The 19,399-nt window shown below is 39.7% G+C and overlaps 1 protein-coding gene across 9 annotated transcripts in view; it reads right to left on the bottom strand.

The window, feature by feature from the left end:
• Positions 1-67: 67 nt before the first annotated feature.
• ZNF197 (zinc finger protein 197) overlaps positions 68-19,399 on the bottom strand; it is a 45,244-nt gene continuing 25,912 nt past the window's right edge. For 4 of the 9 annotated variants that reach the window (XM_073902802.1, XM_025885068.2, XM_025885088.2 and 1 more), the window contains one exon: positions 16,287-19,284. In XM_073902802.1, coding sequence (XP_073758903.1) covers positions 16,967-19,284 — 2,318 coding nt within the window. In that variant the 3' untranslated portion in view covers positions 16,287-16,966. Of the gene's footprint in view, positions 4,470-9,334; positions 9,480-10,450; positions 10,770-12,791; positions 19,285-19,399 lie in introns of those variants that run through there. The other 5 variants (XR_012381275.1, XR_012381274.1, XR_003210734.2 and 2 more) reach the window with 5 other exon arrangements.

The following is a 19,399-nucleotide window of genomic DNA, read 5'->3' as shown; positions in this document are numbered from 1 at the left end:
GTGTGTGTGTGTGTGTGTGTGTGTGTGTGTGTGTGTGTGTGTGTGTGAGAGAGAGAGAGAGAGATGAGTCTCTCCTATGCCCCTCAAAGTACAAGATTTTATTATCACTTTCACATCACTGTGCTCTGCTTAATACACAACTGTTGTACTCACTTGAGACTTCCTGGCTCTACTCTTAATACCCATCAATTGGCCTGGCTCTTTGATAACTAAAACTCTGATTGCTCTTGGCAACTTAAGAAAGGGCTTGAGTTCCCATCCACTTCTAGAAATAACAGACAAGGGAGAAAGGAGTTGACCTCTAGGAAAAGGAAAACCTAAGCCAATGGTGACAACTAGTAGTCACTTCTCATCTACCCGAAACCATACAGAAAAAGGAGGGCAGGTAATCTATTTTGAGGGCTGGAAATGAGCTGGAAGTAAGAGTTGTTAGTTGGGTAAGGATCTGGTCTGTCTGGTAATCCACTAGGCTCACATGATTTGTGCAGGATTGAAGGTCCTGAACCTGTGTGCAGGTTTGTGGAAACCAAGACCTGGAGATGAAATAAAGTACAAATGTAAAAAGTCATTTTGTTGAATGAAGAATATAAATGTGTAAAACTTGGTTTGCTCATATATATAAAGTATTTGGTATATTCATTTAAAATACAAATAAAGTTAGGGAACACAATCCTTACAGCCAAGGTACAGGACACCCAGTGCAGCCAATGTTGTTAGCATTCTGTTTTGCTGAAAGCACAGAGCACTCTGCACATCCACATCCTTATATTAGGGCTTCCCCACTCCACCTTTGATCAGATGCATTTGTGGTCTGCAGACTTTACTTGACTGCATTGGCCATTACCTTGGTTACACATTGGGTTCCCCTCCAGAACTGAAAAAAAAATACCTGGCCCTGGGAATGAAAAAAATTTTTAAGTACACAAGGTGATTCTCACATGCAGCCAAGTGAATACCACTGTTTCACTGCAAGGTTGGGTGAGTGATTCCCAAATCCAGCTTTGCATCATAATCACCTACGTAGCCTTTTCTGAACTATGAACAGCAATCTTTAGCCAGGAAATCACAATCATCCATGACAAGCATTCAAATAGGAGGAAGAACACACAAGGTGAAGCTAAAACAATTTAACTGCCATAAGAATCCTAACCTGGCTAGTATCATTCAGGAAAGTACACTTTTGGTCTCTGGACAGGTCCAGGTCACAGATTTATCCCCAATCTTCAGACCTGCTCTACCTCTCTTCTGGGCTTCCTGATCCTGCAGGGGGAAAAACCTAAGCTTGTTCCTCAGCAGACACAGGTGTTATCTTTGGGTCTCTCCACTCCCAGCTGGGGGACAGGAACAGTCACTTTCAAGGTGAGTACATAGCATTTTTGATCCTCACTTTTGAATCCTATTAATTTCTTAGAGTTGTGTATGATTTAGACTGTAAACTGGGAAAAGGTGGTGCACATGCTTGGATGAAAGACTATGGTTGAAGGGGAGTAGAAAGAGGAAATAAGCTTTGTTTATGCCTTCTGTACATGAAAGCACTCTGTAAAATACAAAACAAATGAGTCAGTAAGAGTCCCAATGGTGGGACTTCTACATGAGTTGCATCAGATAGCTTATCACCAGGTAGGGCATTTATGATACGCTCTTGCTTACTAAGCGGGGTGAAGAGACAGACCCAGAACTTGGGAGACTCAAATTCCAGTCTCAGATTTGCTGCTTACTGGTCACATGGCCTAAGGCACATCCTAAAATCTGTCACCTCAGCTTCCTCACCTGAAAATGAGCCATATACCCCTTTCTCAGGCTCTCTGCAGATCTGGGTGGTTAGACACAGGTGGTTAGACACAGCATGGCAGAACAGAGAACCTGGATTTAAGTCCTGGATTTGAATGTAGGCTGTTCTTTGTTATTTGACCACTCTTAACTAAATGGGGCAAACACTTCTTTCAGCGTTCTCAGGATTAAAGTAAGGATCTATGTGAAAGCATAAGAGAAGTGCTGGGGATTATGATTCTATACATGAAGGTGTATAAACAAAGAATTAAGTTCTATATTAAATACAAGGCAATATTACATAGCTCTACCGATTGCATAGTTCTATAAATCATTTTTTCCAGGAATAAAGGCTCAATGATAACAAAGGTTATCTTACCTTAGCCAGTTTCTTCATCTTTCTAAGTTTTCACATTCCAATACCTTTGAGCTTCTCAAAAAAATAAAGACCTTAGGAGTCCCACTCTGCCTCCTTCCTCTCCCTGTATTTCCCTCTTTGGTCCTCTTAAATTTTTAGGACTCCATTATTTCTTCTAAAGACCAGCCAAAAAGTGAGAATGACACCCAAACTGAGCCCCCTGGCTGGGCCTGAGCAGAATGAGCATAGATAATGTGGGCATGCCTCTCAGCAAGCTTTCTTTGACTCCTCTATGTGAGAAGGGGACTGTTACAGGCATCTCACTCCGATGGAATGCAATGGAAGTTAGGGTCACTTGGAGAGTTGATGTTAACAAATGAATACTGCCTGGCAGCATTTATGGTCCCAGTGTTTTGTCGCCATCAATCCTCAAGTGCTTGGCCACACAGACTGCAGAATGGAAGACTCGAGATCTCCCCAGAGCTTTACCATACCAAGGTTCAGGAGGTATAGAGGATTAAAAGAAACAGCTGTTTCCTACTTCTATTTTAGGAGCGGCCGATAGTTAATGTTTTGTGTTTTTTCTTTTAATGTTTAAATTGCCTAAGGTGTGGCAAGCTTATAAATGATCACAGGTGAGTTGTTGTTGAATTGCTACCCCAAGTAGTTTCCTTAGTCATTACTTCTTAACCCAAAATACTAGAATACAAGATTCAAAGCTCCAGAATTCCACCAAGCAGACCTATACCAATAACCTGGCTGTTGCTCAAGAAATTACGAGTTTTTAAAAACAAGATTAAGTTAAAATACCTTTTCTCAAATAGGATCTTTATCACTTAGCCTTGTATGACCCATTTCTAAGAAAGCCACACTCCATTTCAAACATGATGACAGTTAAAAAACACAGTCCTTGCCTTTAGGTGCTTAGCTTTCACTTTTTTTAAGTCAGCTTCTGAAATGTTTATGTTCTATGATACACTCCTGAAAACTGTTAAGAATATGGTGGGCCTCATTTTTAGAGGAACATAACAGCAAAGACGTGTCCAATTAGGGTGTAGTGGATTATGATCAATGCCTGGAATAACAAATTCTTGTTACTCAACAAGATGGGTTCTGTGGTGTCGCATGAGGTGCGAGTTAGAAATGAAAGCTGCACCACACTTGGCACACTCATAGGGCTTCTCCCCAGTGTGGGTTCTCTGGTGCACAGTGAGGCTTGACCTCTGCCGGAAGGCCTTGCCACATTCATTGCATGTGTAAGGTTTTTCCCCATTATGAATTCTCTGATGAATAAGCAGGTATGAGCTACACGTGAAGGCCTTCCCACACTCATTACACACATAAGGAAGATCTCCACTGTGAATCCTCTGATGCACAATAAGGCAAGACAGCTGACTGAAGGCTTTTCCACACTCACTGCAATCATAAGGTTTCTCCGCAGTGTGAATTCTCTGGTGCACAATAAGGTGTGAAAAACAACTAAAGGCTTTGCCACACTCTTTACACTCATATGGCTTTTCACCAGTATGGCTTCGTTGATGTACAATAAGATTTGCACTCTGGGTGAAGGCTTTGCCACAATCATTACAGGCAAAGGGCTTCTCCCCAGTGTGGATCCTCTGGTGGACAATGAGGTTTGAGCTCCGAGTAAATGTTTTCCCACACTCATTACATTCATAGCATTTTTCCGTAATGTGAACTTTCTGGTGCCGAGCAAGTTGTGAGCTATAACTGAAGGCTTTCTCACATTCACTGCACTTAAACGTTTTTTCTAAGGAGTGGATTTTTTGATGTACGGTCAGATTTGAACTCTGAGTGAAGGCTTTCCCACATTTTGAACAAACATATGGTTTCTGTCCAGTGTGGATTCGCTGATGTACAACAAGGTTTGCACTCTGAATGAAGGCTTTCCCACACTCATGACATTCGAAGGGCTTCTCCCCTGTGTGGATTCGCTGATGCACTACAAGGTTTGCACTCTGACTAAAGCCTTTCCCACATACACTACATGTAAAAGGTTTCTGTCCAGGCTGGCTTTTCTGATTTTTAACAGAGCTAGAACTAAAGCTGTATCTTTCCCCAGATTTCTGACATTTCTGATCTTCCTCTACTTTGAAGCTTTCAGGTACATGACAGTCCTTCACTGTCACATGTCTGAAATCTTTCTTTTCCCTCTTAATTGCCTGCTTATTTAACATGTTCCCTTTTTCACAGGCTTCTCCTAACTCAGGTCCTTGAGGATTAACTTTCTGGATTCTTCCTGATTTTATGAATGGTTTTTCTGCTTCATCATATATCTCAGTTTTTGGAACCAGTAACTGTGGCTTCTTGGTTTCAGCACCTGAAACAACAAACAGAAAGTACAAATGTCAGCTTATTCTGGCCTAGAAAAAGAAAAGGATCATCAAGTGATAAATGTCAGGAAGTATATGACTTCAGTGTACATAAAATGGCTTCATCAAAGGAAAGAATTCCCCTCACGTGTCACCTCTCTCCCCCACACCCAGAGCAGAATCCACTGATTTATGGATTTTCCAGCACTTCCACTTACCTCCATTAGATATCCAACTCACTGCCTCATGCCAGGAAAGCCATCTCCAGACAGCTCTCCTGGTTGTGTGATGAATGATCTTACAATTAAGACCAGTTATGAAAGACACCAATCTCTCCCCAGGCTTTCCTCCTTATCTTAGCCACTTAGTGTGGATTGCTTACAACCCACCAATTAATTAGGGGGATTCCGTCCCTGGAAATGAAGATCTATATAACTTAGACTTTTGTGTATGAGGAAGCTGGATATCAAAGAAAGGATAAGAATGGGTCACAGTGGATGCCAAAAGGACCAGAACAGCTGAGAGTACCTGAAACATTGAGAGGCTATGCAGCATTGAGGTTAAGAACATGGATTGTGGAGCCAGACTGCTTGTTTTCAAACACCTGCTCTGCCACTTACCAGCTGCATGACTATGGGCTAGTAACTTAACTTCTCTGTGCCTCAGTTTCCTTATCTCCAAATTAGGGACAATAACAGTATCTAGCCCATAAAACCATGAGATTAACTGAGTTACTCTACAGCAATGCCTGAAAACAGCCTTGGGGCATAGGAAGTGGCTCTGTGAGGGTCTGCAGTTGACTTTGAGCTGGACAACTAGAGCTGTGGGTCCAAGTGTTGGGGCCCAGGAGCAAAGACGAACCTTAGGACATAGGAGTTTTATGGTGATAGATGGCAACCCTAAAAGGGACTAAAGAATGTAAACAGAGTAAACAGCTGAACCCTTGTGTTGAGCAAACAGCCTCGCTTTGTGTCAAGGAAAGCTGGCCTTTCTGAGTTAAGTCTGAGACATTGTAGAGCCTGCTCCATTATGCCAATATCATAAAAACACCAAAATATCCTGAAGTTTTAAAACTCTTGACTAGTGTCTACATTGCCTCAGAACCCTAATGGTGTCAGAAAAGGGGTCCTGCAGTCAGTAACATAATTCTTTATGTTTGTCTCCTCTCCACCCCTACTACCCTTGACCCAAGAATGTGCACCCATGCAGCCTAGTGTTGGTAGAGCGAACCTTTCAACAGTATTTGAATTATACCAAGCTCAGGAGCACTACCCAGATAAGGCACAAGAAACAAGGGTGAACAGCAGAGGGAGGCAAGCCTCTCAGAGGAGGAGATATTCCTACTGGTGTCAGCTTAGAAGCAGGAAAGCTGTGAGCTGCAGATCATGCAGCAACTGCAGAGGGGAGAATCCAGCATCTACAAAACATCCGACCAGCACAGACCAGGCAACTCTCCAACGTAGGAGATGAGTGAGTGAGAGAGGGATGTTGGGATACAAAGCATCATGGGGCGCAGGGAAACAGCCCATTATGGCTGCCTGGTTAAGACAATAGTTACATGACACTCCCCTCACAATCATTCAGATAAGATGGGTGATGTTGGAAAAAGGCAATGCCTGAGGGGCTGCATAGCAGAGCACTGAATGTGATAACAAATTCTGAAATGTTAGTCTTTTTCCAGTTATTTCATTACTACTCCTCTGTTATCTTTCTCATAGCTATTCTATTTTTCTCCCTGTAGTTTAACTGCCCTTACATCATTTTTTTCTCTTTATTTTTTTAACTGAAGTATAATTAACGTACAGTCTTATATTAGTTCCAAGTGTACATGTTAATTCAACAATTCCATATATACATTCCATGCTTACCACCTTAAGTATAGTCACCATCTGTCTCCATATATTACTTTTTTCCCCACTATCCCTTTCCCCTACTGCCTCTTCATCTCTCCTCTCTTGGTTTTTATTTTAAAAATCAGTGTGTGTGAAATATTCTGATTTTTCCCTTGTAATGGTTTCATGTCTCTTCTGCTTTTCTTTTGCTCATTACTTTCTTCTCTTTTATGTTCTCTACTTTCTTTATCCTGTACATCTCACCTAATTTTTCTCCCTTCTAAATCTCCCTCCTGCTTTTTTCCATCTCCTCCTTTGCTTTAGCCCTGCATTACTTATATGGCCGGGGGGGGGGGGCTCCCATCCCCACTAAGCATCTCTCCAACTAGAACAAAGTCCAAGAATACTTCAGTCTATGACCTCACTTCCATCCCCTGACTTCACTCTTACCCTTTTTACCATGAGATTTAGAACACTAGAAAAACATGAAAGGGAAGACTGGTGGGAATTACTGAACCAACTAGAATCAGTAACAGAAACAACTCTTTTTATTTGCATCATGCTTTCTGTCAAAATTATTATAGAAGCAGGTACAACTGTGGCCTACAAGGGTCTCCATGTAGTGGTTATTTTAACAGTTTCATCACAGGGATGAAGTAAGAGCTAGGATCTTGGCCAATGCCCAGGGTTTAAGAAAAGGAAAGAAGGTTCATTCTGTGTACTCAAGCTCAAATCCCCTTGGGTTATTAATTAGCCAATAGTGTAGAACCTGTACCTCTGGCTTGTTTGAGATGGTATTTTTCCTTTTTTGGATCTTGAAGGATTACTGTAACCCAAGTACAGAAATAAACTAAAAATGCACTTGTAATCAACCAGAGGATAGGCAAAGTAGTAGCTTTTGAAATCAATACTTTTCTTTCATTTTTTAAAAAAGAGATCTGAAATTCTATACAAGTCTGCCATCTTAGCTGGTGACTGTATTATAATAGATGAAAGGTGATTTAATTTACTAAATTTGTAAGTCATTACAAATTTATTAGATTTATAAAAGTCGTGTGTTTATCAAGATTTTATACATAAGATTAGAATGTCTATCTACTTAGGTGTTTGAAATGTTTTACAGAATTAGATATATTATGGACGCCTGGGTGGCTCAGTCGTTGGGCATCTGCCTTCGGCTCAGGTCATGATCCCAGGGTCCTGGGATCAAGCCCCGCATGGGGCTTCCTGCTCAGCAGGAAGCCTGCTTCTCCCTCTTCCACTCCCCCTGCTTGTGTTCCCTCTCTCGCTGTGTCTCTGTCAAATAAATAAATAAAATCTTAAAAAAAAAAATTAGATATATTAAATTTGAAACTTAATACATTTTACATATTTTTATTTGAGAATAAAAATGAGGAAATTTTTATATAAAGAAATTGATATGTAGGTAGAGCAAAATGCTTTAAAAGTTTTAAAAAATTAATCTGTAAAACCTGAGCCTTAACTAAACATGAATTAAAGAAAAAGTACAAATATTCTTATTTTTATAAAAATTTTTCTAGATGTATAAGTAAAATAAAAATAAATGTTTAAATGCTTAAAAACTTGGTTTTAAATGTATAAACTTTAATAAATCCAATAGTAATTAATACATAGGAAACTGTAGATAAAACTCTCTCAAATGTTACCCACCAGTAACACATCAAAATTTCTAAAACATGTTCATGTATATTATATGATTTTATCATCAAAACTCTTCTCTTTCACCTGTGTGGGAGCTAAAAAAAAAAAAGGGCAAGACTATGTCTTACCTATAACACTACCCAGCACATAGAAAGCAGGCCCCCCCAAAATCCTGTATTTACTGAATGAATACATCCCAGTTGACAGAACAGGAAATGGAGGTTGAGAGAGAAAGGACTTGTTCAAGGTCACAGAGTTATCAAAGGCAGGGCAGCAACTACATTCGCATCTTTCTCTTAATTCCTAGAGCTCATGTCATTGCTACGGGCTGCTATGCAAATAGCTGGCAGCACTCAAAAGGTAAATTTTGGCTGGGAACAGGGTCTTAAGGTAAGAGGCAAAGAAGGAAAACAGTGACCATTCCTGATGGATGGGTGCCAGTGCTGGAGTTAAGACAGTGAATGACTGCTAAAGCAAGGAAACAGAAAATGAGTGATAATACACAGAATGTACCAGAGAGAATGGAATAGAGAGCAGAAAAGTGGGCAACAGAAGCTGCTGACGGGGGGGAATGATTAAAGAACAGACAAGACAATGAAAGGTGATAATCCTAACATTTCCCACAATACTGGTTTAAGAAAGTGGTCAGTCTGAGAAATGGGTTAGAGAGCAGAGTGGGTTCAAAATATTCAGATGTAGCTCTGTACCAGGCAGACTTATAGAATGTGAGTGCCAGAAGGAACTTGGCAATCATCCAGAGACTACTTCTACAACACAGGACCCATGGCTACCATATTCTTGACCCATAGTTACATGTCACTCCTCCATAGGTAAGCTTCTGCCATTGCTAGTCAGACACATCCTGAGTCCCAGCTTAGAGAAAGAACTAGGTGATAAGCCAGTCATCTGTACATCCATGAAGACCTAGCTTTGAACATCAATATAGTTGACACACCTGCTCAAAATCCTCTGGAATCTGCACAAAGATCTATAAAAACAGAACATGTCCAGGACAGTTCCTCAAAATCACCACAAAAATTGACCCTTCTTACCTTAGCTAGCTTCTCTTCCAGGCTCACCAACTAATGATAAACACAAAGCACATGAAGAAGATGTGTCTTCATGTGTGAATAGATATGAAACTTGCTAATCAGTAAATGTGATTTAAAGGTGAATTTGGAGTTCACCTGTGTTTGTCCAGTGTCTTAAGACTGCAAAATAAACCATTTCCTGTGACAAATGCATGGGCATCTTTTGGCATTCCTCTATCCAGCTCTCCCTGATAGTTTCAATACCTCAATACTCTGTTTCTTCAAGTCTCTGAAGAGATTTTTGAGAAACCCAGTGGTCAGATTCTGAATCAGGGAGTTAAACTTTACCTAGAGAGGTCATAATCCCATGAGTCTCCAGTATCTCACTCTTGGCCAGAGTCCCTGGTAATGAATAGCTGCCAATGGCTGAGGCAGCAGGTGTCTCCTGTGTTGCTTTCAGGATGACAGCCATGTCCCAGAACATGTTTGGACCCTAGAGACAAGAAAGCACAGGTCAGTTTATGAGGCGATTGTTAGTGGGAGGTGGTATGATTAGTTTTCACGAGGATAACATAAGTACCTATTCCTGCAGACCATAAAATGTTTTTTTAATTTTTTAACTTTTTTTTAAACAACAAAAAAGGAAAATAAAGTCAGAGTCTTCTCTGATCCCCAACATGAGTCAGATAGACAATCAAGGCTGCAACTTTCTTCTCTATCACTTTGATTTCACTCCATTGCCCACTCTGGCATCCAAAACTAGCTTGCCAGGGAGTGCATGATAAAAAGAGCATATGGGGAGATTTTCCAGGCTAGAGTTTTCTGAGGTCTAAGGATCAGAGAAGCAAGAGTATGATCTTTGGGGAACCTCAGTCTCGTCTGTCTAGTGATGGTAAGGAGCAGTATTTGAAAACATTATGGAGCACAGTATAGCGTATATCCTCACTACTCGAAGTACAACCCATAGATCACCAACACCTGGGAGCTTGTGAGAAGTATAGAATCTTAACCCAGACCTTCTGAATCAGAATCTGCATTTTAACAAGACCTCCTGGTGATTAAAATTTGAGATATTAAATCATATTAAAATTTGAGAAGCACAGGTTAGAGCTATCAGATCCTGACTGGAGTCACCTGAAAGGTTTTTAAAAAACACAGATGTCTGGGTCCCACCCCAAGATTCTCATTTAATTGGAACCAACTATGGCATGAGCATCACAATTTTATAAAAAGCTCCCCAATTAATTCTGTGTAGCAAGGTTTGAGAACCACTGGTTTACAGAAAGCACTAAATGTCCCCTCAATCAGAAGAGACTGTTTCTATTATATTCCAAAGGCCTAAAGGCCAGAGCCCTAGACAGAAAATAATACTCCAGGTGTGGAAGCAGAGGGACATAGTCCCCCCTGAAACCACTTGAGGTCTTCAGGTCTCTCCTCCCACTTCCTTCCCAGAACATTATTTACCTTTTCCTCCTGTTCTGATATATCAAGGCCTGTCTGAGGACCTTCCCCAGGAGCCCAGGCTTTGGTGTTCTCAGAGTGCACTTGTTGGCTGGATGTCTGACCTAGGAAGTCTTCTTCCTCTTCCTCTTCCTTTTTCACTGTCGCTGAGCCCCAGGGGGCTAAGGCCATGGCCTCTCTCAGTTGTGCAGTCATCTTCTTTGCTCAGGACAGGAACTCTTATAGCTGGGGGCTGCCCAGCAGAGGTCAAGCCCCATCTAATCTTTAAGTTTCAAAAGCTTCTTCTTGAGTTTCTTCCCAGGGCCAAGATGAAGACTGTCTACTGAAAAACCAGAAAACATTGTTAGCATCAAGCAGAGGTTTGCCTGGATGCCATTAAGCCCACTGGCCAATTTCACCAGTGCCTAGGCAGCAGCCACTATAACAAGAGTCTGCTCTACTCCTCCCTCATAGGATGGAGAGGGTTCAACTGCAAACATGTAATTTATTCCCATAATAACCACATTACAAACAGCTTTATATAGTGTTTATTGATTTTTTTCTGATTATAGAGTTAATGTATTTTTATTGTAAAACTTGAAAAATACAGAAAATGACTAAGAAATAACAGCCCTAGTCCACCTCCAAAGAGCTATAGCACCGAATCTAAGATATTTCTTTTAAGGGAAAACCTTCAACCACACTGACAATTACAACTTATTAAATTTTTTGTTTTTTAACTATGGGGATATATATTTTCACAATTATCACCACTTTTTTTTAAGAAGGAATATTACAACACAAAGAGGTTTTTTTTATCGCCAAAGATACACAATAGCATAAAGTAAAGAATCTCAAGAAAAAGACTGAGAGTCTAGACACCATTTAGGGGTGGTCATCTCTAGGTGATGTATTTATTTACAGGTAGTTTTGAGCTTCTTTTTGTTTGTTTATTTTTTCCCATTTCTTCCAAATGCCTTGTATTAGTCTTAAGATAAAAAAAAGATGTTTTATGTTGCCATTCTTCATGCTTATCATTTTTAGTAGCTATACATACAAAAACCTATAGTATTAATTCTCCTAATCTGTCATTCTCATCCAAAAAGGATCAACACAGAAATATGTATAAATAAATATATGTCCTACACACACACACAGTAATTATCAGTCATCAGTGTTTTTCCATACAGATAATGCATTTCCATACAGATAATGTACACCTTTACATATATTGCTTATTTTCCCAAGAGATTACATTACACTCATGCATTTTTCAGCATTTAAACTCAATTTCTATATTTCTCACACTATTCCATAGTCTTAGATAGATCTTTCAACATAAGTACATACAGACCTACCTCATTCTGGCATAGTATTCTAAATTGTAACTATATTATAACTTAACCAACCCTATTTATGAGCCATTGCTTTAGTAAAAGTTTTGTTTCCAGTTTATACTCTTAACAATTAATGTTAAAATTTTTTCTGTGCAAATAGTTTTTTCTTCTGCTGAATTATTCCTTCAGAATAGAGGGATTACTGGTTTAAGGATTTCATGGTTGATGTACAGTGCCAAATTGCTTTCTAAAAGGATCACATCAAATCACACCACCACCAACTTAACAACACCCTTTTTATCATAGGCAAGCCAGTGGATCTTTGTTGTCATTTAATTTGTAAGTAAAACGATCTTACTAGTTTAGTTTATTATGAAGAAATTAAGATTTTTCTATTCCCCTTCAGATGTTTTTTGGGGGAAAAAGTGCTAAATTTAATTAAGTCCCCTTCTGCTATTATTGAAGTAATCACATGCTTTCTCCTGTCAACTTACTGTGAATTTACTGTACACGCTGAATTTCTTAAACAATAGCACTTTCACTCCTGCAACAATTCTCAATTCTGGAGGATTATTCTTTCCATGATTAGCTGAATTCTACCATGTACGAAGGCCCTTAACACTCATCTCACCTGTGTATAGGCAAGACTGCCTACTTCCAGCATTCTTACCGGACTGCTGACAAAACTCACATCGCCTCCACCCCTGACAGCACCGAGTTCCCTATCAAGGGCTTCCCTTTCAGTGTCCTTTCCCTATTTCCAAATGTGGCAGCCCACCTCCTCCCCCTTCATACCCCAAACAGCCCTGTTCCTGGGGTGAGCCTGGGCCCTGGTGTTGTCCGTCTCCAAGGTCCCCCAGGCCAGACCCCCGGTAGGCGGCAGCCGTGTTTCTGAAGTGGTGGGACGCGGAGCCGCCCTAGGGACAGACAAGCCTGGACCCCCCGAGGGGAGGTCGCGGCAGTCCGCCCCTGGGATGGCCCCTCCCGCGCCCGCGACGTCCGTGCCCACCACCGCCAACCCCACTGACCGTGTTCATAGAAGACGCCCGGCCGGAGCTCCCGTGCTCTAAAGCAAAAGGCCCGCAGACTCCGACGTCCTGCGCCTGCCGGCGCGAGAACAATGAGCGGACAGGAAGTGCCTCGAGACGGGCTTCCGGCTTCCCAAGTCTCCAGGCTGGCCTCTCTAGGAACCTCGGAGGTGCTGTCTTCTCGATGGGTGTCCAATATTGCCGCGGACCAGGGATGGGAGCAAGTGTTTAGGAGGGTGCAGGTGTACTGTGGCCCTGAGCTTCAGGGAAGGGTACATCCCCTGACTTGGCAGTAGTTACGCGAGGCGCATACGCAGGAGCCTGAAGCCAGAAAGCATTTGTCTGTAGAAAGCCCTGACAATTTTGCCTCAAACATTTTATTTGAAAATACAAACGGTACATAAAAGGTGAAAGTATGGTACCATGAATACCTGTATCCTGCATCTGGACTCAACACTTGACTACCTTTTCCTTATCTCTCTCTATACACTGAAAAATACTTTAAAGTTGTAATCAACACTTCATTCCGAACTCTTCAAAATGCATCCTTTAATATTCTCCAAACGTTATACCATTACATAATGGTAAGAAAATTAACAATTTCCTAATATCATCTAATATCCAGTCATATTCAAATCTCCCCAACTGCCCTAAAATATGTATTTTCATCATTTTGTTTTCAAATCGGTTTCACAATGCATTTGGTTATGGCTTTTTTAGGGTCTTGTTTTACCTTTTACTTTGAATTTAACAATTCACAGAAAGTTGGAAAAATACCCTTCCCCCAGTTTCCCTCAACAGGTACAATTTACATAATCATCATTTAACATAAAAATCAGGAAGTTGACACTGGTACAATGTTTGTGTAGACTTCTACCTCATTTTATCATGTGTATTTGTGTAATCACTACCACAATCAAGACACACAACTGTTCCAACATCACAAAGACCTTCCTAAGTGCTACCCGTCTCTCTCCCTCCTGTCCCCTCCCACCATCCCCAACCTCTGGCAACCACTAATCTTTCATCTCTATATAGTTTTGTCATTTTAGAGTATTATATAAGTAGAATCATACAGAATACCACCTTTTGAGATTGGATTTTCACTCGGCATAATTTTCTTGAAATTCACTTGTCATTGCAGGAATGGGTCATTCCATTTTATTGCGGAGTGTAAGTATTCATGGTATAAATAGAATACTGTTTTGGCCACTTGTTGAAGCTATTTTGGGTTACTTACAGATTTTGACTATTACAAATAAAACTGCTATGAACAGTCATGTACATATGTTTGTCTGAATTAAGTTTTCATTTCTCTGGGGGTAAATATTCAGGAGTACAAATACTGGGTCATATCATAAGTACATGTTTGGTTTTGTAAGAAACTGCCAAACTGTTTTCCAGAGTGGGTGTATCATTTAACATTCCCAGCAACAGACAAAGACTCAGTTTCTCTGCATCCTTGCCAAGATTTAATAACACTGTTTTTCTTTTTTTAAGCTATTCTGACACGTGTGCAGTCATTTTTTTTAACTTGTATTTCTCTACTGGCTAATGATGGTGAATATCTTTTCATTTGTTTATTTGCTATCTATATTTTGGTGAAATGTCTACGTCTTTTGTCCATTTTCTAAACGAATGAATCTATTATTGTTGAGTTTTGAGATTTCTTTATATAGGATAGATACAAATCCTGTTGGATATATGATTTACAAATATTTTCCCCAAGTCTGTAATGTCTTACCACTCTTAAAAAGTTTTTTTTTTTTTTTTTTTGTAGAGCAAATTATTTTAATTGTGATGAGGTCCAATTTATCATTTTTCCTTTTATGGAGCCTACTTTTGATGTAAATTTAAGAGTTCCTTGCTTAGTCCTAGCTCCTGACTATGGATGGATGGATGGATGGATGGATGGATATTTGCCTATGGATATCAAATTCCACCAGCAGCATTTGTTGAAAAAGCTATCCCTTTTACTGAATTGTTCAACCTTTGCCAAAAATCAATTGGGCATTTGTGTGAGTCTATCTCTGGCTCTTAGTGTCTTATGGTTCTTCAATATCTTTTAAAAACAACCTCCCTCACCCACTTTTTATACCTTTCATTCTGGAAAATTTAACACATATACAAAAGCAGAGATCAGTACAATTAACTCCCAATATTCAACCAGCTTCAACAATGATCACCCCTTCCTTTTTCATATTTTTGAAGAATCCAGTGCAGTTTTCTTTACAATAGTCCCTGTTCTAAATTGTTTCTTGTGTCATTTATCTTGTTCGTCTGCTTTCTGTATTTCCTGTAAAATGGCAATTAGGTCTAAGAAGCTTGATAAATTCAGGTTACACTTCTGGCTTATTGCATCACATGAGGAGGCAGATAATGTAGGTTGTCTTGGTCTTAGTGATGGTTAAGAGGTGAAGGCCAGCTTCTCTGTTAAAGTACATCTTTCCCTTTGTAATTACATAATCTGTAGTGATTCTTCTATAGCACAGATACAAAGCATCTCCATATTCATTACCTCGTAACAACTTTGTGAGGTAGATATTCTCCCTCCTGTTATACAGATGAGGAAATCAAGGCTCCAAGTAATAAAGGCATCTGTCCAAGGAAAGTGGCAGAAGCTGACTTATACCCAGGTCTTAAGACTTTAAATCTTGAGCCCTTCCATTTTTCACTCTTGTTTACCTTTCAGTCTAATGAGGAACCAGACCTCAAGGAACTCTGAGGTTGAATTAGTTAACATTTATCAACACATCAGTTCAATGCTACTATTAGAAACACAATCTGGATATTAAGGTATTTATAGTCCAGCTGCAGAATTGGGAGTTTTGAGAATTACAATATAAAATTAACAACTCAAGAATATAGGATGAATTAAATCTACAAATGTACAAAAGAGAACAGACTGAATGAATGATTGGTTCACAGGCAGTAATGGGCCTGACCACTCAGGGGTGGATTCTGAATTGATTTAATCAGAGCTTTAAGGACTTGGTTCTTGTGAAACTTATTAGTAAGCTGAGTACTGGAACAGAATGTTGTTTCTTGAGTAACAAGCTTTCATATGTCAGCAATGGTGAAATGTTGATTAGAACTGAGAATAAAGTGGCAGGGATCATTAGCTCAGGGGTTGGAGTTAAGGATTTTTCCCTATGAACAAGGAAAGCAACACAGGACTGTCCTTCCACTTTGACATTCTACATCTGCCAGGTTTCAAATCTGAAGGTTGAAAAATAATTTTCCTTGGCTTCAGTGTTAACAGCTGGACATAATATTGTTTTTCCATAACAAGCCAGTATTTTACCATCGAAACAACTAGGCATATTATCTATTAATCCCATCAAATTCTGAAAGCTATCTTTTTAAAAAGTCTTCTTAGACTATTAAACCCAAAGTAAGCTATCCACCATACTTCCTCTTAAAATGAGTATTTTTGAAGTTCTGAGTCCTAATATTGACGTAATGAACAAACATTATATTATGCCATGTTCTAGATTTTGACCATACCTCTTTTACCCAACTTTATTGACAACTAAATTATTTCACAAAGTATGTTCACAACCATCCTTTCACTTAATCCTCAAGCCCTTTTAAGAAAGCATTATGTCAACACTTGACTGACAGAGAAACTGAGGCCTAGAGGCTGACTTAACATCATCACATAGCTAGTAAGAGAAAGAGCCAGGACCCAAACCTCCGTCTTCTAATTCCAAATCTAGTACTCTTCTTAAGTTGTCCTCAAACAGCAGACTCTTGCCCACTCAACTCCATGTCTGACCTGTCTCGATATGGTCAATAGAGACTTTTTTGTAGCAGTGATGCTATTTTTAAAATGTACAATATACACATTTTCAGAAACAATGTCCATTTCTTAATACAAAGATATTTTTGCTATCACTTACAACTACATCATTACATCTCATAAGGTTCTTCAGAGCCTTCAAGTGCTCTAAGGTCCCTTTCCAGAGTCATAACAAACGGTCTGGGACATAATATTCTTTAACTAGAATTTGGTTTATGTAGTCTTGAAAGTCTAGATTAACATTCTTTCACATGCAAATCATTTGTCTACAAAAGGGTCAATCATGAATTTTTTCCTTGCAAGGACCATACACTGCCATTTGTCTAACAGTTACTTAGGTAGCAAGGGATTTTATCCCATTTTACAAATGACACTAGATTTTCTGAATGTCTGTCTTGGACTCGTTGGCACTTTGGAGCCAAGAGAATTCCTCCACATTATGGATTTCTTGTTGAAGATGAAGGTTTGAAGTCTGAGAGAATTCTTTTTCAGACTCATCACATTCACAAAGTTTTCCATCTGTATGAATTTTCTGATGTACAGTAAGGTTTTTTCTCTGCCTAAAAACTTTACTACAATCATTACACCCATACGGTTTCTCCCCTGTATGGATTCTCTGGTGGCCAACTAAATTCCTCTTAGAAGTAAAAGATTTTCTACACTTCTCACACTCATATGGTTTTTCCCCAGTGTGCATCCTCTGATGTACAACAAGGTTTTTATTCTGACTGAAGTCTTTTCCACACTCATTACATTTATAAGGCTTCTCTCCAGTGTGGATTCTTTGATGTACCATAAGATTTCTACTAGAGGTAAGAACTTTTCTACATATATGACATTCATAGGTTTTTTCCCCACTGTGAATTCTTTGATGTTCAATGAGGTTTCTGTTGTAAGTAAAGCCTTTCCCACACTCATTACATGCATAGGGCTTCTCACCAGTGTGGATTCTCTGATGGGCTATAAGGTTTGAGCGGTAACTGAAGACTTTCCCACAGTCACTGCATTTATAAGATTTTTCCCTTGTGTGAATCCGCTGGTGTCCAATGAGGCTTTTCTTCAAAATGAAGCATTTACCACACTCATTACACTCATAGGGTTTCTCACCACTGTGGATTCTCTTATGTTCAATGAGGTTTCTGTTAGAACTGAAAGCTCTTCCACACTCACTGCATTCAAAGGGCTTTTCTCCAGTGTGGATTCTCCGATGCACGAGCAGGCTTGAATTATAACTAAAAGCCTTCCCACAATCCTCACATTTGTAGGATTTTTCCTGTGTATGTAGTTTCTGATGGACCATGAAACTTTTGCTCATGATGAAAGTCTTCCCACACTCTCGACATTCATAGGGCTTCTCCCCATTGTGTAGTCTCTCATGGTCAATGAGGTTTCTGTTAGAACCAAAGACCTTGCCACAGTCTTTACATTCATAGAGATTCTCTCCAGTATGGAACCTCTGATGTAAAATGAGGCTCTTCTTTAGAATGAAAACTTTCCCACACTCATTACATTCGTAAGGTTTCTCTCCATTGTGGAGTCTCTGGTGGTCAAAAAGATAAGCACTCTGAGTGAATGCTTTCCCACATTCAGTACATTTATATGGCTTCTCTCTGCTATGCATCCTTTTATGGTCAATTAGGTTTGACTTTGAATTGAAAATCTTCCCACATTTTTTACAACCAAAAGTCTTCTTTTCTGTGTGTACTCTCTGGTGTAAGAGGAGGCTTTTGCTTCGAATGAAAACTTTTCCACATTCTTTACATTTGTATGGGTTCTCTGTACTGTGGAGCCGCTGATGGTCAACAAGGTAAGTGGTCTGAGCAAAGGTTTTTCCACATTCATCACATTTGTAGGGCTTTTCCCCAGAGTGGATTCTCTGGTGCAGAATGAGGCTCTTTTTCAGAATGAAAGCTTTCTGACACTTGTTACATTTATAAGGTTCTTCCCCTTTGTGGAGCCTCTGATGGTCAATGAGGTAAGCATTCTGAGAGAAAACTTTCCCACATTCATTACATTTATAAGGTCTCTCCCCAGAATGGCGCCTTAGATGTATAATAAGGCCTGAATGCCTATAGAAGCCCTTTCCACACTCCTTACATTTATAAGGCTTCTCCCCAGTGTGGATTCTCTGATGGTTTAGAAGATAAGCACTTTGAGAGAAGGCTTTCCCACATTCATTACATTTATAAGGTTTCTCCCCAGAATGGTTCCGTAAATGCATTAGAAGGCTTGAGCGCTGAATAAAGCCTTTTCCACACTCTTTACATTTATGAGGTTTCTCACCAGTGTGGATTCTCCGATGGTTTATAAGATGGGAGATTTTATTGAAATGTTTACAACATATATCACATTTATAAAACTTCTTTCCTTCAGTACCTATTAAACTTTCAGAAAGAGCTGAACCTGAAGTCAAGCTTTCTCCAAATTCCTTCCACTTTTGGCCTTGTTTTTCTGGTAGCGTCCTTTTCTTCTTATCTCTTTCACAGACGGAAACGTTCTTTAGGGTATCCCTTTCCCCTGTTTTAGTTCCCCAATGACTTGCCAAAACTTGCCATTCACATGCTTCCTCAAAATCTAGGGTCTGAGGAACACCTCCCTGAAGTCTTTTGGATGTTCCTTTCTGAGAATCGGCTCTTTGAGAAATGCTTGGCTTTGGTGTCACCTCTTCATTCTCAGTCATGGTCTCCCATTCTGGTAAAAGGAATTAAAAATGCAAATGTTACCATGTCCCTGTGTTAGTAAGAATAAGATCTTCAAAGGACTTTAAAACAAGCCAGTAGGGTACACTTTCATATGAATACAAAAA

This window comes from Callorhinus ursinus, unplaced genomic scaffold (assembly GCF_003265705.2).
Source record: "Callorhinus ursinus isolate GAN/ISIS: 27379988/994484 unplaced genomic scaffold, GSC_fseal_2.0 scaffold1, whole genome shotgun sequence".
NCBI lineage: Eukaryota > Metazoa > Chordata > Mammalia > Carnivora > Otariidae > Callorhinus > Callorhinus ursinus.
Note: the sequence above shows the minus strand (reverse complement) of the source record. Positions and strands in the feature narration are given on the sequence as shown.